Source organism: Dreissena polymorpha, unplaced genomic scaffold (assembly GCF_020536995.1).
Source record: "Dreissena polymorpha isolate Duluth1 unplaced genomic scaffold, UMN_Dpol_1.0 chrUn002, whole genome shotgun sequence".
NCBI lineage: Eukaryota > Metazoa > Mollusca > Bivalvia > Myida > Dreissenidae > Dreissena > Dreissena polymorpha.
The window spans coordinates 1,269,643-1,297,071 of NW_026273316.1; the positions used below are offsets into that span (position 1 = coordinate 1,269,643).

The window sequence follows — 27,429 nt, forward strand, 5'->3', positions numbered from 1 at the left end:
ACCATATCCTCCCTCAGGCGAGGAACCTCGAGCTGTCCTAACGTTTGTGAATACCAATGTGAGTGAAAGAGAGGAACGTGAGATAAAATCATGTGCGTAGTTATACTGATTGGATTTAACTGAGGTTGGGTTGAGTGGAGGAACGTTTCAGAATATAGCCATAAGTTTTCATGTGTAGTCATCACAGAGCTCAGTCCAACTTTCAGGTATCACCTGTGAAGGGTAGACTATGTAATCAGTGACACCAGACCCCACAAAGACTACCAAATATTGTCAGCTCAATAACCTGAAGGTCCTATTTTGAAACAAAATCTCTAAAACACATTAAAAGACAGTTTTATCTTATCCAAAGAAGTGCCAAATAAATGAAAAACTAGGAATACAAGGAGGTTTTTGACAAAACTAAAAAAAACTAGGAGCATATTTTTTTTTAAACTAGAAAATACTAGGAACGCTGGAAAGCCTGCATCTTGATTTGTTTTCACCGACAAAGGTGACTATAGTTGGTTCAGAATAATAAGATGAACCACTTATCATTGACTGTTATAAACGCCTGTTAAACAGATATAATCTACATATCAGACACATTTGTAGCAGGTCGATATCAACGTAGAGGTTAAATTAATGGGAAATTATTAAAAATTAAATTATTAAAATTTTAATATTTAATAAGTGCGTATTCTGCAATAATGTTTTATACCAAGAAAGAAATAACTTGCTACTACTTGCTTTCATGAATCAAACAATAAACACAGGTTAATATTTATTACTACATTATGATAATTTATATGCTAAGGATCAATGACAATACAAGCAAGTTTGCGCGTTGAATACTGTATGATATATTTTTAGTTGGTGTCCATTGGAAAAAATCAGTGAGACGTACATAATTGTATCATGTAAATAATACCATAAAATATGAAAAGGTTGAATATAATTCACAATCACATACACCATATGGTTATAAGGTGTGTTCATATATTACCGTAATTCAGACCTTGGGGATTTTATTGACATATTATCACATCACATCAAAGCTACAAAATATCCAAAGTTACTTAATAGCATTGCCTTGAAATTGTGACAGCTTACAATCTCGTTTGGCTTATCTGCTGACTGTCACGGAGAAATGGTTTTGTAATAAAAATTCACTTTTATGTTTGTAAAAAAATGCTATGGCAGCTTAAGCAAATGGTACACATTTACAAGAGATGTGTTTGTCAGAAACACAATGCCCCCTACTGCGCCGCTTTGATTTATTTTATTTTTTTGATTATACCCCTTTTATAAATATAACTTCCCTTGTGAAAATGATCTGAACCTGCCAAATGATAAATATAAATGATCTCCCTTTAAAGCTCGTTACTTCCCTTGGATTTGTTTTTTTTACCTTTGACCTTGAAGGAAGGCCTTGACCTTGACCTTTCATCACTCAAAAGGTGCAGCTCCATGAGATACACATGCATGCCAAATATCAAGTTGCTATATTCAATATTGCAAAAGTTATGGCCAATGTTAAAGTTTTCGGACGGACAGACAGACGGACGGACAGACAGACGGACTGACGAACAGTTCAACTGCTATATGCGCCCCTACCGGGGGCTAAAAAATCATAAATGTCCAGAATTGATAGAAAACTAATGCCATATTTGGAACATAATTATTTGGGAACAATATTATCTTTTGACGATTACCTCTTATATTTGATGAAATTTAAGTAAACAAGCATTTTTTCCATCATAATATTATTCTTGTTTTCCCAAAAAACACATCAACACCAAATGTAGATTCAAAATGCAAGCTTAAAAAAACAACAATTAGATATTAATTTGCAATGTTATTGCCTAATACGAATTGATATTTTTACCCATTTTCATATAAAATAAATGCATGTTTGTGTTTTCTTTGAAGCATTTAAGATATTTTATACATTATGAATTAATTAAAAATACACACCTTGATACGATATTGAAAACAAATTTAAACATACATTTAAAACACCAAAAAACTGCAAATAATGGTTTCTGGCAGTATGAGTAACCAACGCATACAATGCAAAATGTTTTTTAATATGTATTAACACATAAATACTGAAGCAATATATTCACCATATAGGTAGAAAAAGATATAAAATATAAATAGAGTATCTTGAATAAATCGTTTCAGAAAATGAAAACAACATTAAAATGCACTACATTAACATTAACAAAAATACAGCTATGTATACCTTCTTCATCAAATGAGACTGAGTGTTACGCGAAAGCAAAAGAAACAACCTGGCAGACTATGATGTTACCTAAGTTTAACCCTTTCCCACTCAGAAGCAAAGTGAAAATTGCTATATGCAAACAGTATAAAACCAGAACAACCTGCGAGTAACTCACAGTCTGTTCAGGCTTTATGCTGTTTGCTGCTCATCAGTATCTTATGGTTGGAAATGAAGCCTGTAAAACTTGAAGAAAGTAAGAAAGGTCTTTAATTAAATTTAGCCTTCTCAGGGACTACGAATGAGTCAAAATATGTATTAGAGTGGTAAAGGGTTAAGCAAACAGACTTAAAACTTCAACAGCTTTACCCAGATCTTAAAAAATGTCCCGCCTATAAAAAAAACATTTATCTCTCATACAACTTTCTGATATCTTGCCCCTCGTTTCTCTTTGGACACATTTCTTTTGATGAACACTCCTCCCTCGTCTTGTGATCTCTTCTTCAAGCCAGAGCGCTTCTTCACAACTCGTTGTTTTGAAGACTGTCTTGATTGGTGCCCGTATCCAGCATCAGATTCCGACTAAAAATGAATCAATCACAAGGCCCAATTAAAGGGAGGACATTTTATATGATTGCCATGAATTTAAATAGGATAGGATATTGTCAATGATCATAAAAGTGACATAAAAACAATATTATATGTGTTGTCAATAATCGAAAATCTAAAAACAGCTTTTAATAATGTGTCATACCCAGAAAGATATTTATACAAATAAAGAATAATTTATGTGGCGTCAGAAAAATATTGCATTTTTTGCTTAGGAATAACGATAATTAATATGTTAACATGCATAAACAGTAAACAGGAAAATAAATTGTCAGAACACAATATCCTATCGACATAAAGGCACATAAAAGTATTCTAATTGAACTAGTGTTCTGATATTGTCTAGATACAATTCTAATTTACAAATGACTTCTACTTTGCTTTATGCATATAGTTTTTTATGGACGACATGGACGGGGTATTTTGTCTTCAAAAATATTTAACATCACAAACAATATTTTGAGTATACTTGTGTGGTTGAATAAATTGTTGAACATTTCAACGTTTGATCTGTGAACTGTGTTACTAATTTTTAGACTGTTTAAGTGCGTTTCAAAAGAGTTTGCTGATGACCAGTGTTGGATAGAATATAGAAACAAGGGCTGTTTGTAAAACATGCATGCCCCCCAAATGTGCTGTCAGTTGTATTGGCAGCCATAGTGTGAATACGTTTTTTGTCACTGTGACCTTGACCTTTGACCTAGTGACCTGAAAATCCATAGGGGTCATCTGCCAGTCATGATCAATGTACCTATGAAGTTTCATGATCCTAGGCCTAAGCATTCTTGACTTATCATGCGAAAACCATTTAACTGTTTCGAGTCACTGTGACCATGACCTTTGACCTAGTGACCTGAAAATCAATAGGTGTCATCTGCCAGTCATTTTCAATGTACCTATGAAGTTTCATGATCCTAAGCCTAAGCATTCTTGAGCTATCATTCGGAAACTATTTTACTGTTTCGAGTCACTGTGATCTTGACCTTTGGCCTAGTGACCTGAAATCAATAGGGGTCATCTGCAAGTCATGATCAATGTACCTATGAAGTTTCATGATCCTAGGCATATGCATTATTGAGTTATCATCCGGAAACCATTCTACTGTTTCGAGTCACTGTGACCTTGACCTTAGACCTAGTGACCTGAAAATCAATAGGGGTCATCTGCGAGTCATGATCAATGTACCTATGAAGTTTCATGATCCTAGGCCTAAGCATTCTGAGTTTTCATCCGGAAACCATTTTACTGTTTCGAGTCACTGTGACCTTGACCTTTGACCAAGTGACCTGAAAATCAATAAGGGTCATCTGCTAGTCATGATCAATGTACCTATGAAGTTTCATGATCCTAGGCGTATGCATTCTTGAGTTATCATCCGGAAATCATTATACTGTTTCGAGTCACTGTGACCTTGACTTTTGCCCTAGTGACCTGAAAATCAATAGGGGTCATCTGCCAGTCATGATCAATGTACCTATGAAGTTTCATGATCCTAGGCCTAAGCGTTCTTGAGTTATCATCCGGAAACTATTTGGTGGACGGACCGACAGACCGACAAACAGACGGACCTACATGTGCAAAACAATATACCCCCTCTTCTTCCAAGGGGGGCATAATAACACAGACCATAATTTTATTATTCTATGAAATGTGTTCCAAAGGGAAAAGCAAGTTTTGCACCACAATTGCATACATATTTGGATAGAATCATGTTTGTTAAACCCTAGTTTAATATTTTAGCATTTATAAAAACTGAAGTATATAATGATTCTATGCTGGTATTTTTCTAATGATTTTGTATAATCTCTGATTAATATTTGAACATTTTAAATTTTAAATACGAAGTAAATTGATACATTTTCTGAGTGTATGATGTAAAACATTGATGGTGCATTTTAACACATAATATCGAGTACGCTTAATTTTGTAAGTATATTGATTATTTATCCCTGGCACACCAAAATGTGCATATTTACAAACGTAAAAGACATGATTCCACGTATAGTTCCACGTACATCACTGTCATCCCCTAGTTTTGCCTGCAGACGGTAGCTCAAGTCAGCCATGTCTCGTCTGTACTGGTCGAGCTGGGCCTCCAGTTTCTCACGACGTAATCGCTCGTAGTCCAGCTGAGCTTCTAGTTCATTGATTGTTCTATAAAAAGACAGGTGCATGGTTTATTTCCGTGACAGTTATTTAGTTACTTAACACATAAGAGCTTGTAGTCGAGCTGAGCTTCTAGTTCATTGATAATTTTATAAATATATAGCTGCCAGTTTTATATGTGTGAGAATTACTTAGTTTCTAACGATGTAATATCTTGCAGTCAAGTTGTGTCTCTTATTCATAGATTTGTCAATCAGAAGACATCGGCATAGATACTATTGATTAGAATTACTTAGCTACTCAAGAGATTCACACTCAAAACAAGTATACAAGTGCCTCCATGTCGTTCCTAGTTTTATAATGAAACAGATTGAAGATTGATCTTGCAAACATTGTATCTTTTGTGCCAAGTCAAATAACACTTCCTAGCTAAAACCTCAAGGTACATGTTATATTTCGATTAGAATAACTCAATGCTTTGGTAATGTTACTTGAAAAAAGTAATAATGCTGAAATCTTTTAAAGAAATTTCCTCTGCATTACAGGCCTTTTCCGCCCTATGCCACAGGTCCAAATATCTGCCCCATTCCCAATGCAAATCTGGTTGTTTTTTTCCCAAATAAAAAAAACAAAAACAATTCAAACAAAGAATTTTTTTTTTGTTTTTTGTTTTTTAAACCTTTAAATATATAAGTTAACCTAATCCAGTGTAGAAAATATAAAAATATTGCATAACTAAATTATCTGTTGCCTTGAATTTGTTTTAAACAAGAATATCAGTGAAACTGATGGATGCTCCCCGATGATGCGCTTTGTCAATGTATGTGTTAATTAACACCTAAAAAATCTATAATAAGCCTCGGTGACCTTGACCCAGTGACCTCAAACCTCATCAAAAGGTAGAGGTCCATGCAAGGTACCTACATGCCAAATATGAAAGCGATTGGTATCGTTTTGAAGGCGCTATGAGAAACGGTAGCAAAAGTGTGACAGAAGGAAGTCTATTATTAGCCTTGGTGACCTTGACCCAGTGACCTCAAATCTCATCAAAAGGTAGAGGTCCATGCAAGGTACCTACATGCCAAATATGAAAGCGATTGGTAAAGTATTGAAGGCGCTATGAGAAACGGTCACAAAAGTGTGACGAAAGGAAGTCTATTATTAGCCTCGGTGACCTTGACCTTGACCCCAGTGACCTCAAACCTCATCAAAAGGTAGAGGTACATGCAAGGTACCTACATGCCAAGTATGAAAGCGATTGGTAAAGTATTGAAGGCTCTATGAGAAACGGTAGCAAAAGTGTGACGGAAGGAAGTCTATTATTAGCATCGGTGACCTTGACCTTGACCCCAGTGACCTCAAACCTCATCAAAAGGTAGAGATCCATGTAAGGTACCTACATGCCAAATATGAAAGCGATTGGTTAAGTATTGAAGGCGCTATGAGAAACGGTGGCAAAAGTGTGACGGAAGTAAGGAAGTAAGTAAGTAAGTAAGGAAGGAAGGACAAACTGGCAACTATATGCTCCGCCAAAATTTATTTCGGGGAGCATAAAAGTAAAATATGTTAAATTGATTATTTAAGACTTTCCTTATTTTCCCCAAAATCCGGCGTTTCACGCGATTTTTTCCCCTAAAAAAAGGCTAGGCTCTTTCCCCAAAATCAGATAAAAAACCCTGCACGTATCACACATGTTCATAATATTTTGTAAAATTTTAATAATATGTTATCAAAATAGTCGTTATTTACCAGTTAACGGCTTCTTTGAAATATAAGAAACACTATTTACATGCGATTATTTTTCCCACTTGAGCCACTTTTGCAATTATTTTTTTTCCCAAAATGGGGATTTTCATGACGCGAAATTCCCAAAATTCCAGTGTGTCGTTTTCCCAAAATGGAGCGGAAAAGGCCTGCATTATTTACAAGTTTTGGATTAAGCCATTTTCTTTTTATTGCCAATACAAATATCAACACACAACTGGTGAAACAAAGGATTCATTGACAGATATTCACTGCACATTTCCTGCAGGTTTGAACATGGTCACGAATTCAAATTTACGACTTCAATCACAAAGGCAAAGTTACAACTGCATTCACAAAGGCAAAGTTACGACTGTATTCACAAAGGCAAAGTTACGACTGCATTCACAAAGGTTAAGTTATGACTGCATTTACAAAGGTAAAGCTACGACTGCATTCACAAAGGCTAAGTTACGATTGCATTCACAAAGGCAAAGTTACGACTGCATTCACAAATGCAAGTCTATGACAGCATTCATCACTCACTTGTCCTTGTCTTTGATGGTCTGTAGCCTCTTGCGATCCTCTGGCAGTGACCCGCCAAGCTGGGTGTAATTCTTCTTGGCAATCTCCAGCAGTCGCTCCAAGTCCTCGACTTTACGTCGGGCCCGACCTGATAATTGATTGGATACTGTGAAACCATTATTAATCGTCAGGCATTAATTTTCATAAATTTCGTCAGTCGACCGATCGGCGAATTTAAGATCCTTACGAACAATCATGCTCTATGTTTGAACAAAAACAAACACTAAGTTGAACAATATTTTAAAACTTTACCGTAGACATGAGGCATTAAATTCCAACATAATCCATGCACACATTCACTGCTGTTTCGTAATCAAGATTAATCCGGTTTTAACACAAAGTGATGTAGATTACACAAGGTACTTAACTGACACGTAACACTTCTTTAAAACGCGTGTGCAGTACAGCTGTATCGAATGCGTTGACTTCGTTTATGTAGAATAGTTATGAATTAGCGCTAATTGTTTATAACTTTTATTACCCATTAGGTGCATTGTGTTTTTCAGAGGTGTTTCATATTAGCCATCACGCAGCGAATGCCGATAAAAGACAATAAACCAAATGAAAAGATGACGGTGTGTTATCAACATGCGTATTTATCACAAATTAATAAAGAATATTTTAATTGCTGTTTGTTGTTTGATTGTTTGCGTTTAACCACACTTATTACTATTTTATATGTATCAATTTATTTATTTTTAAATTATTGACATTATTGATTTATATACCGGTAGTTTACTTTTTAAGAACAAACACACACATAGAGTTTATCATTTTAATGTTGATATCAGAATAAAAAAGCATTTTATTTGAAATAAAAAAGCATTTTATTTGAAAAAAAACACTTAACAATCTGGAACCTCTTTCGTATAACACAAACAGTTTTAAAACGGTATTGACAGCATTTTAATAAAAATCATACCAACTAGAACACATACCCAAGAAAATAAACAAATTGGCAATTGGCTTCGTTGTTACAAACACTCGTTAACGGTTATTTGATCCTACTTGTCCGCTAATCATAACAATGAACGTGTGAATGGCATACATTAAGAGGGTCCATTACTGTCACTTGATAACAAAAGACTAGTTAATTGGCATTCGACAAACAGGCCCACCTCCTGCAGTGATTCTCAAGTGTGTTTCCGCATTCGTACCACGATTTTTCGCAACTGCGATTGATCGCGAATATGTATTACACACAAATCGGATATTGACTGACGCATTTTTTAAAAATTCAAAATCAGAAATCGGCGAATTTAAGTGCTGACGAAATCGTCATTTTTATAAAAATGACGAAATTTTGTGCTGTCGAAAATAAATGGTTTCACAGTATGTGGAATACAGTGTCAATGTTTGTTATTCTAGTAAATAGACTATGTAAAAGGTATTATCGTCGAGCAATTGACGATAAGCTGATTATGATTTATAGCCATTTATAAGTATAGGCTGTATCTTGTTGCATGTGTTATTCAATCAAACGGAATGTCACAGGAGAAAAAAGACAAGGTTTGCAGTGGACACTGACCCCAGTCTGAAAAAACTGGACTACTCAGATGACATTGATCTCCTTGCTACACTGACCTCAGTCTAAGAGAAGCTGGACTACTCAGATGACATTGATCTCCTTGCTACACTGACCTCAGTCTAAGAGAAGCTGGACTACTTAGATGACATTGATCTCCTTGATGGCATTGATCTCCTTGTTACACTGACCTCAGTCTAAGAGAAGCTGGACTACTCAGATGGCATTGATCTCCTCGCTACACTGACCTCAGTCTAAGAGAAGCTGGACTTCTCAGATGACATTGATCTCCTTGCTACAATGACCTCAGTCTAAGAGAAGCTGGACTACTCAGATGACATTGATCTCCTTGCTACAATGACCTCAGTCTAAGAGAAGCTGGACTACTCAGATGACATTGATCTCCTTGTTACACTGACCTCAGTCTAAGAGAAGCTGGACTACTCAGATGACATTGATCTCCTTGCTACACTCACCTCAGTCTAAGAGAAAACTGGACTACTCAGATGACATTGATCTCCTTGTTACACTGACCTCAGTCTAAGAGAAGCTGGACTACTCAGATGACATTGATCTCCTTGCTACACTCACCTCAGTCTAAGAGAAGCTGGACTACTCAGATGACATTGATCTCCTTGCTACACTGACCTCAGTCTAAGAGAAGCTGGACTACTCAGATGACATTGATCTCCTTGCTACACTGACCTCAGTCTAAGAGAAGCTGGACTACTCAGATGACATTGATCTCCTTGCTACACTGACCTCAGTCTAAGAGAAGCTGGACTACTTAGATGACATTGATTTCATTGCTACACTGACCTCAGTCTAAGAGAAGCTGGACTACTCAGATGACATTGATCCCCTTGCTACACTGACCTCAGTTTAAGAGAAGCTGGACTACTCAGATGACATTCATCTCCTGGCTACACTGACCTCAGTCTAAGAGAAGCTGGACTACTCAGATGACATTCATCTCCTTGCTACACTGACCTCAGTCTAAGAGAAGCTGGACTACTCAGATGACATTCATCTCCTTGCTACACTGACCTCAGTCTAAGAGAAGCTGGACTACTCAGATGACATTGATCTCCTTGCTACACTGACCTCAGTCTAAGAGAAGCTGGACTACTCAGATGACATTGATCTCCTTGCTACACTGACCTCAGTCTAAGAGAAGCTGGACTACTTAGATGACATTGATTTCCTTGCTACACTGACCTCAGTCTAAGAGAAGCTGGACTACTCAGATGACATTGATCCCCTTGCTACACTGACCTCAGTTTAAGAGAAGCTGGACTACTCAGATGACATTCATCTCCTGGCTACACTGACCTCAGTCTAAGAGAAGCTGGACTACTCAGATGACATTCATCTCCTTGCTACACTGACCTCAGTCTAAGAGAAGCTGGACTACTCAGATGACATTCATCTCCTTGCTACACTGACCTCAGTCTAAGAGAAGCTGGACTACTCAGATGACATTGATCTCCTTGCTACACTGACCTCAGTCTAAGAGAAGCTGGACTACTCAGATGACATTCATCTCCTTGCTTCACTGACCTCAGTCTAAGAGAAGCTGGACTACTCAGATTACATTCATCTCCTTGCTACACTGACCTCAGTCTAAGAGAAGCTGGACTACTCAGATGAGATTGATCTCCTTGCTACACTTACCTCAGTCTAAGAGAAGCTGGACTACTCAGATGGCATTGATCTCCTTGCTACACTGACCTCAGTCTAAGAGAAGCTGGACTACTCAGATGACATTGATCTCCTTGCTACACTGACCTCAGTCTAAGAGAAGCTGGACTACTCAGATGACATTGATCTCCTTGCTACACTGACCTCAGTCTAAGAGAAGCTGGACTACTCAGATGACATTGATCTCCTTGCTAACAGGTACCAAGACATCAAAAAACTTAAATGCCTCTACACTAAAGCAATGAGGATTTGACTGATGATCAACCCCCAGCAGATGTAGGTCTTGAGAATAAATGCCAATGAAAATAAAAACCCAATGCTGAGCATGGTTAACCATTAAAAAGGCCCATTTCGCACTTTGTAATAAAGGCCCTTTTGGAGATCCACAGAATTATGCACTCATATGACGATCGGGATTTTCATCAGTAATGTTCTACAATATTGATTCCGAAGCTGAATGACCTCTTTTATTATTTAGAAGCAATAAGAAGTCTTCCAGAATAAATGTCTCTAACAGACTTTCCAGATTGTCAGTGCAAACGCCATCTGAAATTGAAGACCTACACACAAGAATAGGATATCAACTATAGCTGAAACATTCCATACAAGAAAATGGAATGACCAATATCCTGCCCACTACTCCCAATTGCTTTATGATGTACACCACACTAGAAATAAAACCCAGGACAATGGCAGGAGAAAAGACATTTAGGCTAAATATTCAGAAGGACTTAACGAGTCTTAATATTTTAATAGAGTTGACTCATCACAAATGCCTCAAGCCCCAGACTATACTAGAAGACATGACTGAGTGAGTGAGTTTATTGCTCAATAGAGTCAGGTTGCAAAAAGATAGGCTGATAAGTACTAAACTTAGTGTGTGAATTTTAGAGTTTATTTAAAGGTCAGATGTGTCTTTGCCACTACATGGGCAGACCTGATTAAACCTGAAAAGAACAAATTAGACAGATTTTCCCTTACCTCGGGATTCTTTCTTCTGTTTATCGCTGACAGAGATGGAGGCCCCGTCTGTGTTTCCCTCTGTCCCTCCTGCTTCCTCATCCGACCACTCCTCCAGGTGTTGTAAATCATCTGTAAAGGGTTAGAAGATCTGAGACGCGTAACTCAAACTCGCCGCATTAATAATGGACAATATTATCTAAATGCCCCAAACCTATTACCGTATATTCCACAACACATGCAACAGAACATTGAAGAACAAAATATATAATTTAAAGATTCTCACAGAACAAAAATGACAAAGCAAAGTCTAATAATTTACTAAAACTGACCCATTTCATTCACATATTGTTACCTGGGTTTCCGCCAAGAATTTTCACACATGTTTTGTTGCCATATCTGCGTGCCACATCTAGCGGTGTACGACCCTGAGTGTTGCGTAGCGACATGTCCGCATTCTTTTCTAGCAGCCATTTTAGAATGTGGGCATGACCTTGGGCTGCAGCTGTAACATATATATAATATACATATTTGCTAATACAAAACTTGAAACACTTTAAGATAATGTTAACTGTATTTTAATATGTTCTTGTTATGTTTGTTCATATTTGGGTCCGCAATTCTGCTCGATTTTTCCATCTCACATTGTATTAATTTTTCCAAATGATTGCCAAAAATTCCCAATTGAAGATTTCCAAAAATAAATTTAATTCTTCCACGGCATGTGACTTGTTATCTATATACAAAGAAAAAAAACTACTGTTGGTTATTACCCCGATATACCAACGGTTGTTTAAAGTGAGGTCACTTTGATTGTCCGCGCACATTTTATGAATGAAGACGACCTCATTTGATTGTACTTGTTGTGGTGACGTCACGTTTTCGCGGAAAAGTGGAGGACGTTCGGTTATTATAATTCTCATTTATAACCTTTAAATCGCGGATAACTTATTAATGAAATCGTGTTAGAATCGAAATAATCCACGGGTAACCGTTGGTTATTGCGGTAATAACCAAGGTATGTTGTTCCGATGCTTGTTATCAAACCACTCGGGCTACGCCCTCGTGGTTAAATTCCTACGCATCAAAACTCCATACCGTTGGTTATTACCGCAATAACCAACGGTTACCCGTTGATTATTTCTTAAATATATTTCAACCATTATATCCCTATCAGGTCTCTAAGATGAACCTTAGTAAATATAATATTGAAAACTCTTTTATTCTCAATTTTAAAGTAATTGTTAGAAGAAAAAGCAACATCTACTTCCGAATTTTAGTCGAAACGACGCATTTTTTCCCAATCAAAAGTGCATCAGCTCCATTCCCAAAATTGTAAAAACACTATTCATGCATCAATTTCAACTCATGTTTAATAACAATTATACGCTATTGTGGCCTTCTTACCTTTATGTGCAGCAGTAGACCCTTTCTCATCCTGCTCGTTGATATTACTGACGCCTTTCTCTATAAGGGATGCCAGGTGTTCCAGGTCTCCAGAAAATGCTGCAAGGTGTGCGGGATATCCAAGATCTGCAAATGAAATCAGGACCAATAAGGAAGAAAAATCTTGATAAGTATTTTAGTCCTGATCTTAAACATTTGTCCCATCCTAAATACATACTTTATGTGTGAGGCATGATGATCTTTCACTTCATAAAGCTTCACAACATAATAAGTGAACAAAAGCTGAGTATATGATCCCTGAAAAAAAGGTATCAGGACCCAAGAGACAATATAAATGTCCATATTTAACTAACCTGATACATTCAGCTGACGCAACAACGACAGTGCATATAACATTATGACTTAGGTCAAGTGATCTAGACCGTAAAATTATGCTGTAGTAAGTTTAAGCCAATACTGTCAAGCAGTCAAAGAGGTTCTGCTAAACAAGATACAGTACAAATTAATGTATTTTTGATTGTCTAAACATTAAAAACATATATTGATTCATGCTGAAAGCCAGTTTTAGTTTACAACTATCCTGCTAAAATATTGGTCATATTAAAACCAATTTAACCTTTTCTCACTCAGAGGCGAAGTGGAAATGGTTTATGCAACCAGCATAGAATCAGAAATGCCTGTGAGTTAATTGCAGTCTCTTCAGGTTTTATGCTGTTTGTGGCTCATCAGTATCGAATGGTTGGAAAAGAAGAATCTATTTATGAAGGTCTTTAATTTAATTTGATTTTCTAAGGGTCTTCAGACACGTCAAAATGCATATCTGAGTAATAAATGGTTAAGCAACATTACCTACTGTTACAAACAATCTACTTTAAATAAAGCAACCTTAACTATTTTTACAAAGCAACTGCTTCCTCTAAGTAGTGGATCACTACCTACCAGCTTGACACATGCAAGTTTGTTAGTCTAAAATATCTTGTTCATTATAATATTTTGTGGACTGGAAAGCGTCGTGTTTAATAGCTAAATTGATCTCTATGATATGTTACTTAAGTTGTGTGTTATTATTCCATCAAATTATTCGACAGTACTGTTACAAACCTTCGGCCTCCTCTTGTTCCCCCCTGAGTAGTGGATCTCGACCAAGCAGCTTGACACACGCCAGTTTGGAGAATCTCCGGGCCACGTCACGCGGGGTCTCGCCTGATTGGTTTGTAATTGACAGGTTTGCGCCCATCTCTATAAGCCACTGTAGCACGTGCACATGGCCCTGCCCAGCAGCTGAGAAAACAATGTATGTTCAAATAATTGATCATTTTGACTCTGTCATTGTTCTGGGTCAATATCTCTTATTTATTGTGCAATTTTCACCGATCATGAATATTGGGAGTTGAAAAATGGAAAATTATGCAAACACGTTTTTTAAAGTTACCCCTGTTATTAACAACAATTAGTCTATCTATAAGTCATCATTCCAATATTCATGACATGGATACTGCAAGTTTTGAGTCAATATCTCATAGTTATTGTTACATTTTACAGAACTCGAATATTGTCAATAATGCATACACAACTGTGGACTGAGTTACCCTATGTTGTCAACAACAATTCTTGATTTTTCGCTTCAGGTCAAGTTTATACCATATGGATAATTGAAACATGATGCCATTTTACCCATTATGAAATCCATTAAAAATATTGACTGCAATACAATTTGACAGCACAGTTATATTTCCTAAGTCAACACCAACTTTTTTAATTACCTCCATAAAAACATTTATTTGTTCAACTATGCTTTAGTCACTTGACCAACCTTAGCATGATTGATGAGTAAAGTATTGGTGATATTTCCAAGGACGCATGGATTATTTAATCATTGAAAAAATACATTTTTTATACGAAATAATATTAAGGAGCTGTCTGTGCTGATCACATCTGGAGTATTTTGTTTCCTATACAAGGCATATTAAATGTGAGTTTTACGTACATTTATTTGTATTGATAAAACATAGATTATTTACTGTGAAAAGAAACTTTAGGCAGCACAAATTTTCTTTGTATATAATATTGTAATGGTAGAACAAACCATTTGTTCACTGTATATAATGTTGTTATGGTAGAACAAACTGCTGCCTTCTAAGAGCCTAACAGATATCGCACCTTTATGCGCGGGTGTTGAGCCCTTGTCATCACGTTCATTGATGTTCACTACTCCATTCTCCACCAGCATTCTCAGGTGGTCAAGGTCACCGTTGAATGCAGCCACATGGGCAGGGAATGCCAGATCTGAAAAATTATCACAAAAAATGCAGTCATTCTTTAGTAATAAACAATCATCTTTCCAGATATGTTACGAAAACAACATTCACTATTGCAAAAAGATTTCAATTAACATTTTTACACATGATCAGTCATGTAATGATAAAGTCTTTAACATACAAAAGTACTGAATAAAAGAAACAATTACTTCAAATCACCATGAAGTCATAAACAGCATCTACTACACTTCACTAAAATCCCTGTCAGATAAAGAAAATTCCAGCAATGAAACGTGCACTTTCACACTCACAAGAAAAGTAAAAATGGCTATATGCAACCTGAACCAGCATAACACCAGAACAGCATTCACAGGCTAATCAGGTACGACACTTTTATGGTATTTTTCATTTGAAGGAAGTCTCTTTACACCAAAAACCAGATCAGGTGGGAAGTGTTGTTTAGGGTTAAACGAATACAACCATAACGTAATAGACTCAAATTTAATTACTTTTTCTAAGGGAATACAAAAAGGTTAAAATGCATCTGAATGGTGGTGGGTTAAACAAATACAACAATAAAGTCATAGGTTTGTATTCACCAAAAGAATTTTCTTTAAATTGGAATATTTTCAATAATTGCTTCAATTCTGGGTAAAACTTGCAATATATGGTTAGTAGAAGACTTATCCTCCTTAAACTACACCATTCTTCATAAAAACAACAATAGTTTCTTCATGACATAGTCACAAGGGGTAGCATGTATATATTCAAACCCTGCATGTACTTTTCTGGGTTGTAAGTCTATTCTTAATTCTTAAATCTAAAAATGGGTTGATGAATACATCCTAGACTAACTCTCAGCCTGTTCCGGGTGATCCCGTTCCCACTCGATGCCGTTGATGTATTCAATGATGGCGTCCTTGTAGAACTGCTGGGCAAGGTCCTTAGGTGTCTCCCCCTGGTCGTTACGGGCGCCCAGCACGTGTGTTGGGCTGATACCCGTGCTGACGAGGAATTTCAGGCAGGGCAGGTGACCCTCGGCTGCTGCGTAGTGTGCTGAAATCAACAGTGTGGACCAGTTTATTTATTATCTAATGAAACCAACAAAAAACGTCTATATCACACTGAATTTTTTTCTGAATTCACCACTTAGCATCAATTTTCTCAATACACTGTAACTCCAATATAGCGCGATCAATGGGGTCCAAGTCGCGAAACAGCGTTATAAACGGATCGGCATTATATTAGTTTGGTGCTCATAATTGCAGGGGACAGTAAAAACAGGTATAGTATAGCCTATAATATAGGTCCTGTGTATTGCCATGCTGTGTTGTCATCCGCAAAAACATGCATATAAACCGAATCTAACGATAACAGTATACATACCACTTTTCTAATGTGCACATGTATCTGATAATCCAATATTATTACAACATCACTAACGAAAAAATACTCTTGAACATTTTTGACGAGAAATATGTTTATGAATTTCATAAACACAATCATATGCCTACATGATTTTTCAGAAAAAGAGTACAGTGCATTATGGGACAAAGCTTTCATTGGACGAGCTAATTTAAATTAAGATTGAATACAATACGATACATGTACAAATAAATGTTTTATTGTGTCATACGCGTCATGCAAAAAACGTCCTTCCCGGGAATTTCTGATAACGGGCAAGAATTGAAGTGAATCTCTGTTAACAAGTATATTGTGTTAGCATGCAAATAAATGGTCAGGATTATTTAATTCATTTTTTGTACACGTACTGAAACATTAAACATACACAAGGATCTTTTTATTTATCAAGCATGTATAGCATATAATAAATGATAACACAGCCGGAGTTTATACAATGAACCGCTCTGATAGGAAATACATGTAATAAACACTAACTAGCGCGTTTTTAACATCTTTTTTGACATTACACAACAGATTAACACAAATTAGCTGTCGAGTTTCGTTTAACCTCTAATCTATTAAAATCAGTTTAACGGACAGATAAAGAAATCAAGCTGTGATCACCGCCATCTTTGAATTTTCTGAAAATACATGAAGTCGCATAACATGGATTTAGATCAGAAATGGAAGGTTGGAGAAAAAACGGGATCCAAGCACCGCCCGCGTTATATTGGATTCAGCGTTATATATAACGGAGAGCGTTATATTGGAGTTACAGTGTATTGTTTGTAAAATTTAAGTTATATCAATCACAAAAATACATTTTGTATGATAATTTGATAGATAGAATTCTTGTTTTTTTCTAATGAAAGGAATACCATAAATAAAATATATACATTAGAAATTAAAATAAATTTAAATTTAAAATTAATCTCAATACAAATATAAAGGTTATCAACACGATTGTTCATGTTAAAAAAATGCCCCAAAAAACAAGCCATTTTAAGGTTAACCTATCTGTTTGATAACAACAAAGTTAAGATTGTTAATTTGTTCACTGGGTTAAATCAGTGTTTCATTTATTTTAGAATCAGAAAGATGATCAGAACACCTCATGCATAATTGCAAAAGAATATATCTAACCTATTATCACACTGCGGCCTTTTAAATTGTTTAAGAAAACACCAACAAATTACCTGGGGTATTCCCGATATTATCGCATTCGTCAATACTGGCGCCCCACTTGTTGAGTAGTTGTAGACAGCCCAGTCTCCCATGGTAACAGGCAGCATGTACCGGCGTCCAGCCATTCTTGTCTGTTGTGTTTATGTCCTGAGAAAACATATGACAGTCACTGCAAAAGTCTATAAGTGACCTCAGACAAAGCTAGTTACAGGGACCATTTTTTACACAACCAACTTAGCCAGATGTTCTGATTTCTGACAGAGGAAGTGCCCTTGCTATTTAATTCAAGGGACCTGTTTACCTGTTTGATGATAAAATTATGCTTTTCAAAGTAATTGTTAGAAATTCAACAATAAATGAAATAGATTCATAAAAGAATATACATACTATGTTTGAACAAGTAAAATAACACTCTTTACTAAGAAACATGTTTACAATATTGATTGATTAATAGAAGATAATCATTTAAAAACGGTAAAATAACAAAGCTTTTACTAAATAATTGGATAAATACAATGAGTACTAAAATAGCGTTAATGTTTACATGATCAACACTAAAGTTTGTGTAGTGCAGTGGAAGCACACTAGAGTGTGTTCGAATCCCAGGGTAGGCAATAATTTTTATGAATTTTTATTGCTATTTTAATAAATGACCATTCAAAACACAAAAGACTTGTTATTAAGCATATTTAATGAAATTCTCCAAAAAATTAAAGTTTATTATTAAATCCCTTAAAAAAGTATGAGGTCAATGAGAAATTCTAGACTACTGGTCTTTGTGGCAGGCAAAATTTCTGGTTAAGTATATTTGATTCAATTGGCCAGTAAAAATGCATTTGTGCCAGTAATCATTAAGATCACCACACCTGGTGACTAGCTAGAGGAATTACAACTTTATTGAAACTGATTTGAGTAACAGGTACAGTGATTTTTTTGCTCAAAATTACAGCCCATTTTCGGCTGCTTCCAAATTGCAAAATTGCACGTTTTTCCCCAAAAATCTGACCAAAATTTCCCCCAAAAAAGAACAATTTTTTTTTTTTTTAAGAAACAAGTCTCCTATGACTTAATTATGATTTCTTAACTCTATATTTCAACTTTATTTCTTTAACATCCAACAAAATATATAACTTTAATGTAGTCATTTTTGTCGATAAATAATTCTCAAATTCGCCTTTTTAATTGATTGAAAAAAATCCCAATTTGACCAGACTTTTTTTTCTCAAAATGGCTAGAAAACCCCCTGAACATGCATTTAAAAACAATAATAATTCTGTTACTTATAATCATATTTGTAATGCTTAATTTTTTCCAATTTCATGGTTTATCGCGCTATTTTTCCCAATTTCACGGTTTATTGCGCTAATTTTCCCAATTCAAATGGCACAGGCTGTAACAAATAAAAGCAAAAAAAATCACTGAGGTATAGTTGTGTCCATGCTTATGTCCAGTCTCAATGAACAAGTAAAGATGAAACTTACTTAGTTATTTAAATTTCTGACTCAAGCCAAAGCCTCAATTAGGAACACAGCTTTAGATCCTTTCCAGCATTATAAAAAATCCTTTTTTTACAGACGTGACGTCATTAGATGTTTAGCATAATTAGAATCTGAGTTACTGACATCCAGGACTGACCCAGTATTTCATGCATACTTTATTGATATTTAATACTGGAATGAACTTGTAAAAGCCATTTAATTCATCGTCACTTTTGCTGTTTTATAAATGCATGCAGACTTAATATGTTCTTGTTAAAATACTACAATCAAATTTTGTTCAATACATTTGATGTTGAAAATAAGAGTTAATAAATAACACAATTACTATTTTATAATACAAGTGCACACAAATGCCTAAACCATGCAGCTTTGAACACAATGCTTGACACAGAGTTAAAATCACTAAAATTGACGAAATATATTATATTGAATAAACTATAAAGAACATGTATACATTACATTGATTATATGTATCTGTTAAGTTTTTTTATGGTTTGTTTAAACAGAAACAAAGTAGATTGTTGTGCTTATTTTTTTCAATATATTTAATTTAAAAATGTTTTTTTTTTAAACATGCTTAATTTAGTGTAGCATTTAAGTGTAAAACGCACACAAAACCCACATTGAGACTCCGGTATTAATAGAAGCTATTAGTACATAAACAAACCAAGTCTGATAAGCCATCCTGGCTTTCAGAACAAGTACCTTTAGTCCTTGTTGGTTCAAAAATCCCTTTAACAAATTCAAATAAAAGCAACTCAATGCACAAAATACGTTGTCAGGAAATAAAGCAATGCTGAATTGTAAATATATCCCTTTTACATGTAACTCCTGGATAATTTTGGTAAACTCATAAATTCTTATAATACAAAATGTTTGTTTGAAAATCATTTAAAAGTTTAAAATAAAAGCACAAAGAATGACAAGAATTTAGAAAATATAAGAACAACACAAAGTTTGAGTAATGTTTATCTTATTATGAACCAACATTAAACACCGATAATGAAAGCTGGCCATCACTGGATTGATAATATTATAAACTTGTTTTCACTACTCACAAAATAAACATGCTTTGTAAATTGTAAAGCTCTACAAGTATTCCTCGGGAAACATGGGGTCTGCAGTAATAATGTACAACTGTTATTGTTAGTCACTGTGCCACGTGGGAGAATACGGCTGTGGGGAAGAGTTACGTCTCTGGTATTTATTTGGATATATGAATGCAGTATTATTATCTCTTTACCCTTTACTACTTAGAAACTAAGTGAAAATCATTTAAATGCCCATGTGCAAACAGCTATTCAGCTATGAGCATATGCTATGTGCTATGTGCAAACAGCATTAAACCAGAACATTCTGCGAGTAACTCACAGTCTGTTCAGGTTTTATGCTGTTTGCTCCTCATCAGGATCTAAGGGTTGAAATGTAAGAAAGTAAGAAAGGTCTTTAAATTCAGTTAACTTTCTATATGACTACAAATGACTCAAAATACGCATCTAAGTGGTAAAGGGTTCAACAGTAATATCTTGCGCATGTTCACGTTACTCACTGTGCCAGATCTGAGGATGGTGTTCAGGGTGAAGGAGTTCCCGTGTGCAGCGGCCAGGTGGCCTGGTGTGCTGCCTCTATGGTCCTTGGCACTCAGGTTCACGTTGTTGTTAGCAAGACCCTGAGGAGAAGAATATACAACGTTGGAGTGAGTGCACTTATATATATTTCAAATCACAAATAAATAATTTAAATTCAGAATACTTATATTTTTATGCTGTCATGCTATGGAAACATAACTAACAACTTGTGTACACATGCACAATGGAACTTTCTGCCATTTTTCAAATATAGAGAACACAATATTTCAAAGTGTATTCATAGGGTGGACTTGCCCCTGTGACCTTTCAGGGAAAACACATTGATTTGGAGCAATAGTGGGTCCATTTTACCCTGGTTACCCAGGTATTTGCCAAACATATAATTTTGATCCAAATCAACCAGTCTTAATCAATTGCTTCTTATCATGACTTAAATAAACATGTCTTATAATTCTGGGATAATCGCTCCCAAATCCAAAGTTAATTTTTAACAAAACCAAACAATTTTATAGCCAATTATCAAAACATATCATTACTAGTTTATTGCTTTCTTTATTAAAAAGTGTTTAATTCCAGTCATGAGTGTGGCATTTTGTTCCAATCAAGATGGCGTAAATTCAGTATGCCAAGTGCTATAAAAACATTTAGTTTAATCAATTTACGCATTTTAAGAAACAAGTATCAGGTTAACATTTAATAGAAAATATAAAGTATTGCATCCCTTTTTCAACCATAGTCTTTTCATTTGCTTTAAAAATCAGCACACACAAAATCTACAGATTTACAGTTTTTGTGTTAATTTACAAATCTAGACGTGCAGCAAAGGGGGAGGGGGATGTTACGGCTGCAGCGCCCTGCTATTGTATTCTTTCCAAGTTCCTTTAAAAAACATCTACCTGTAGGCATGCGTCTTGACCCCGTATTGCGGCTATGTGTGCAGGGGTCCAACCCTTAGGAGTGGTAACCGTGGTGTCAGCGCCGTGCCATAGCAACCAGTGAAGACACTGAAATCATAAAGTTAAAAATATACATAGATTTCTGATTTAAGAAAGAATTTACAATTGTATGCATTTTAGTGATGAAATAATCACATGCCTGGTCGAACACTGATTAATATTAATTAAATCATCCACAGATTGATCATTCTAAGTAAAAATATGGGATTGGTTTTTTTATTCATATATGGGGTTTGCATTTTTATTGGTTCATTGCAGTATATAGATAATACGGTAAACACTAAATTGAGTTATATGTAAATAAGACAAAGTTTTTAATTGAGTTTGTCGGTTATCATAGGGTCACTATAAGTTTCCATTTTGATTTCTCAAAAATCCAATACTCTTCAGAACTTTTTCTGACCTCTTGTATCTTTATCAGAGTGTGATGGTGGGAGGGTGGTGGTGCAGGAACTAAACATTACATTTGGCATTTTGATGAAACATTTACATAGCAACGGAATATGAAAATATTAGCGAAAGATCAGTTTTGAAGAAAAACTGCATGATTCGAAATTTTTAGAGGCGGTAACTGCTTCTACTCTATAAGATCAACAATAAACATGGCAACGCCACAAAACCAGGCTTTAAACTTTTAAGATAATTGTGCAATCCTCATTTGCGTGCATTTTTTTTAAATTTTAGTTACAGTGATGATCATTGGCACCAAATGCTCCCGAGCTTGGTCTGCATGTAATTTACCTGCATACAAAATTGCAATAAAATAACTCCATCCGACCACAAGTTATTGAATGAAAGCCAGTTTTCTTTTTTAGGAACAGTGACCTCACCTAGTCAAATTATATATTGAGCAAAAACTGTTTTTCCATTTTAAGTAACAGTGAGCTCAACCTTGACCAGGCTGACATGCCTCAAGCTGGGTCTGCATACAAGTATACAATATTGAATACTACAAACTGAAGTTATTGAGCAAAAACCACCTTCTTGAAACCGGCTGCCAAGTGCCTCAGCAATACGCCCGTGAATACTCGACAAGCAATATTGCCAGTAAATGTTTTCAACGATAAGCGAGGAGGATTTGAAGGCATTGGATCATGACAAGGGCTCTAAAAACACTAAACGTGTATTTAAACATGATGTGAACTTGTTCAACGAGTTTCTTCTTTCCAATGACATGGATCTTGGTGATCTCGTGGAAAATCCAGCGGAAATAAACAACCAGCACATCAGAAAACGGCGAGGAACTAAAGAAAAAATCTTTGGACAGTATGAAGTATTGAATTTCCAAGCATCTCTTAAGCACGTACATGTATAACATTAATTTGAAAGACCAAAAATTTTCATCAAGTAAATAAACCTACATGTACAAGTCAAAACTTAAGCAGCTTAAGGCTTAAGCGAAGTGGACATGGGAGTGTCGACCACAAACCTGTAATATCTGACAGTGATCTGGAAAAATTAAGTGGCAACAGTGTACCGTTTAATATTAACACTCCATGTGGTTTTCAAAACAGGGTATGGTTTAACTTAATGTACTATATCTTCTGCGGAGATGTCAAGAGAATTTACATTCCATGACGAAGTCAAAATTTGCTATAGCAACTGATTCAACCGAGAAATTTCATACCCCAGGTCATTGCAGATCAACAAAAAATCATGGGTTTGTTCAATTAAAAAAAAATATGGCAATATACATGACCTATATTATAGGCTATTCTATACCTGTTTTTTTATAGCGCCCTGCAGTAAATGAGCTCAAAACCTATAACGCGGATCCGTTATAACGCTGTTTCGCGGCTTGGACCCCATTGACCGCGCTATATTGGAGTTACAGTGTATATAGTACTTGAATATAAATTTGAACAAAATCTATTTGTTGTAAAAAAATCAGCAAAACTGCAGCAACATCAGGGCTAAACACTAAGGCACGTCGGAAAGACATTCACTGCCTGTACCTAGGTCCGGGATAGCCAAGGTCCCAAGAACATGCCCGACCGGTCGTGTGTATTTTGGGAGGGATTATGTGTTCTTTATCAATAAACTGCATTTTAAATAAGCATTTCAAAGATGCAAATATCTTAATACAGTACGATCAGATGACAATTAAATCCCAGAGTGAAGTCGGAGACAACAAACGGATTGTATCTAAAAATAGATTTGGAACCCCCTGATTGCAATCAAAAAGAGGCTGATAATTCAGAAAATCCCCGGCAGTTTTCCTGGTGAAACACGTCAGCACCTATTTTTAAATGGAATTCCGCTAGATACGGTTTTTGATTGGTTTCCTCGTAGTGACGTGTTTTTACGATAAAAATACATTCTAATCTAAAAGCCGGGATCGCCCAGGATTGTCCGGGGTGGATGAAGGCAACTCGACATTAACACGAAGTTACTATAAAATTATTAGTTATTTATCAATTTTAAATAATTGTAATTTGTTTGATCGATTAGAAGTGTTTTGACAATCTTTTTTACGCAATCCAATTAGCAAAACTAATATTAATGGTTGATCCCGGCTTTTAGTAGAGAGTTAACCCTGTACAATTGTTACGACTACCGTAACACGTTATTTTGCAAAACCTAAGATTCACTTACCATTTATTGTCAGACGGTAACCACGGCAATCTATGTAACAAAGGTTTGGCTTTACGGGTGGGGATGGGGGTTCCTCAGATAAGAAAAGAAAAGGGAAGGAGGAACGTAAGAGACAGTATGAGGGAAAAAAAGGAAATTTCTCCCGAAATGGCGTGAAGATTACAAATAGATGTCTAAAGTAGATGAATATTGAATTCATTAGCATTAGTAAGGCAAGCTAATAAGAATTATTGAATCATAATTGCACATCTCTACGCACAAGAAAATACAAGTTGAATGATAAATATAAAGGTTTTGATATACTTGGGTCAGGGCACATGAAAGATTGGTGAGGGCTAATAGGTTCTGCATTCACAAGCCCGAGTTGAAAAAAAGTAAGTGTTAAGCCCTGAACCCATAAAGTATGATAAGTTCTCGTACCGGTACATTCGTGCCCCTTAACTATGTATTTCGCGCATGCGCATACAATGACAAGTATTTTTAGCATTGTATAACTTTTATATCCTCAATAAAATACTATTTCAGAATTAAACCATCTGAAAATCGTCTTTGTTTACATATTTACTATTTTTTTCAACTCGTGAAGGTGAAGGCTAATGATCTGCATCATCAAGAAGATTATTCTCATTGGATTCGTGCTCCTAGCTTGACCACGTTCTAAATGGGGCTCCCAGTGGGGAAGTTATTTTTTAGGTAACGGACTGCAATGTCCATTTTCTAAGACACAATTGAATGTGTATTTAATGATGGAAGCGATTTATTTTCAAATATAAAATTCCAAATAAGAGCAGGGATGTAAAAAAATGTAACCATGGTTACTTTCAACAAAACAATGCAAACATGTTAATTGAAATATAATTGTCTCGCGCGTCTTGCATATTGAGTTACAATACCCTGTTGGGTACCTCTCAGTGCTCCGAATTAAATAGAGTGTGGCCTTCCTTAGAAATGCTTCTGCCACTTGCACAGAATCTCTAAACTTTTTTGTTTTAAGTGCTGGCGATTTATAATGCAATAATACTCTGCAATGGTATTTTTTACCACAATTTAAGCAATATCTATCTCTGTGTGGAACATTTCTTGTTTAAAACTCATTTTCTCGGCAAAATAGTCAGCAGTTGTAAACGCTCAATCTACTTGAATAGAATCCTGACACGCGAAGTATTTGGCGAGAGCGATAATGACGTATTAAATAGAGCACGAATCCAATGAGAAGACACGAAAGTATGAGAACGAGGCTAGTCTTATTTATAAGACGCGCAAAGAATTTAGAGATACTTTTTATATGGGCTAAATTCTTTGACACGTCTTATCGGGGAAAAGTTAAAATTTTTTCGGAAACCAGAAAGTTTAAATTTTCATCGATTTGCGTAAAATTGCAAGATATGATTACCAACTCATTCAGTTTTAGTTCAGACGTCCATTTTTACCTCAAATATTGCGAATAGAAGTTGGAAAGGCATTAATTCTTCAGTTAAACTTCTGCTTAAATCGCAAACCAATCACTGACCTGAAGCCATGTCATGAAACTGATTTGAATATGAACCAATCAGAAGAAGGCATTACGGTGTAACGTGTACGCGTAATTTTATTTAACATGAGCTTTTAACACTGACCTTTACCTCACTAGATCTAGTATGCTAATCTTTGTCGATTTAATAAGCATATGTTCAAAACAGATATGGTGCAGTTTCTATTCACTGTTCTAAGTTTTAGCAAGTTTTTATGCATGTCTTTTTCGCACCTCTGTCTGTGTTGTTTCATTTACTTACATCCTACGTTACATAGGAGGACGGTATACTGTACGATCTGTATCAAAATTATTTGTGCACAGTATAAAAATAAAAGATGTAATTTATTTCAGAACTTTTTAATTGTCAATTTAGAAAAAAAAACAATGCTTAATTAATCCAGAAAAAAATAACATCCATTTACTATGTAACGCTCTGCACCACAACAGACGAACGCAAACTGTATTTTACGCTCTTTATTCTCCCACTTTAAACCAGATGCTTTACATCGAGGTCGTGTTATCAATTTATATCTACACAGCGAGCGAATCAAGAGATATTGAACAAGGGCTGTTTGTAAAACATGCATGCCCCCCATATGGGCTCTCAGTTGTAGTGAGTCATTTTGTAAATATGTTTTTTGTCACTGTGACCTTGACCTTTGACCTAGTGACCTCAAAATCAATAGGGGTCATCTGCCAGTCATGATCAATGTACCTATGAAGTTTCATGATCCTAGGCATAAGCGTTCTTGAGTTATCATTCGGAAACCATTTTACTATTTCGGGTCACCGTGACCTTGACCTTTGACCTAGTGACCTGAAAATCAATAGAGGTCATCTGCTAGTCATGATCAAACTACCTATCAAGTTTCATGATCCTAGGCATAAGCGTTCTTGAGTTATCATCCGAAAACCATTTTACTATTTCGGGTCACCGTGACCTTGACCTTTGACCTTGTGACCTGAAAATCAATAGGGGTCATCTGCAAGTCATGATCAATCTACCTATCAAGTTTCATGATCCTAGGCATAAGCGTTCTTGAGTAATCATCCGGAAACCATTTTAATATTTCGGGTCACCGTGACCTTGACCTTTGACCTAGTGACCTCAAAATCAATAGGGGTCATCTGCGAGTCATGGTCAATTTACCCATCAAGTTTCATGATCCTAGGCATAAGCGTTCTTGAGTTATCATCCAGAAACCATTTTACTATTTCGGGTCACTGTGACCTTGACCTTTGACCTAGAAACCTGAAAATCAATAGGGGTCATCTGCGAGTCATGATCAATCTACCTATTAAGTTTCATGATCATAGGCATAAGCGTTCTTGAATTATCATCCGGAAACCATTTTACTATTTTGGGTCACAGTGACCTTGACCTTTGACCTAGTGACCTCAAAATCAATAGGGGTCATCTGCGAGTCATGATCAATGTACCTATGAAGTATGAAGTTTCATGATCCTAGGCCTAAGTGTTTTTGAGTTATCATCCGGAAACCACCTGGTGGACGGACCGACCGACCGACCGACCGACAGACCGACCAACCGACCGACCGACATGTGCAAAGCAATATATCCCCTCTTC

At 35.8% G+C, this 27,429-nt stretch overlaps 1 protein-coding gene and 1 long non-coding RNA gene across 2 annotated transcripts; both read right to left on the bottom strand.

Moving 5' to 3' along the window:
- Positions 1-1,316: 1,316 nt before the first annotated feature.
- Positions 1,317-23,042, bottom strand: LOC127863222 (ankyrin repeat domain-containing protein 42-like). The gene is made up of 13 exons (XM_052402604.1): positions 22,878-23,042; positions 21,674-21,781; positions 20,738-20,857; positions 17,701-17,836; positions 15,956-16,156; positions 15,003-15,128; positions 13,944-14,123; positions 12,843-12,968; positions 11,791-11,940; positions 11,457-11,567; positions 7,211-7,337; positions 4,831-4,969; positions 1,317-2,788 (listed from the first exon to the last, which is right to left on the bottom strand). Exons 1-13 carry the CDS (start codon positions 23,040-23,042, stop codon positions 2,621-2,623), a joined length of 1,857 nt encoding a protein of 618 aa, XP_052258564.1. The 3' UTR covers positions 1,317-2,620.
- On the bottom strand, positions 8,704-10,665 carry LOC127863198 (uncharacterized). The gene is made up of 5 exons (XR_008040986.1): positions 10,392-10,665; positions 10,107-10,220; positions 9,708-9,935; positions 9,366-9,536; positions 8,704-8,890 (listed from the first exon to the last, which is right to left on the bottom strand). It is a non-coding gene; the product is annotated as an uncharacterized LOC127863198 (long non-coding RNA).
- Positions 23,043-27,429: the final 4,387 nt, after the last annotated feature.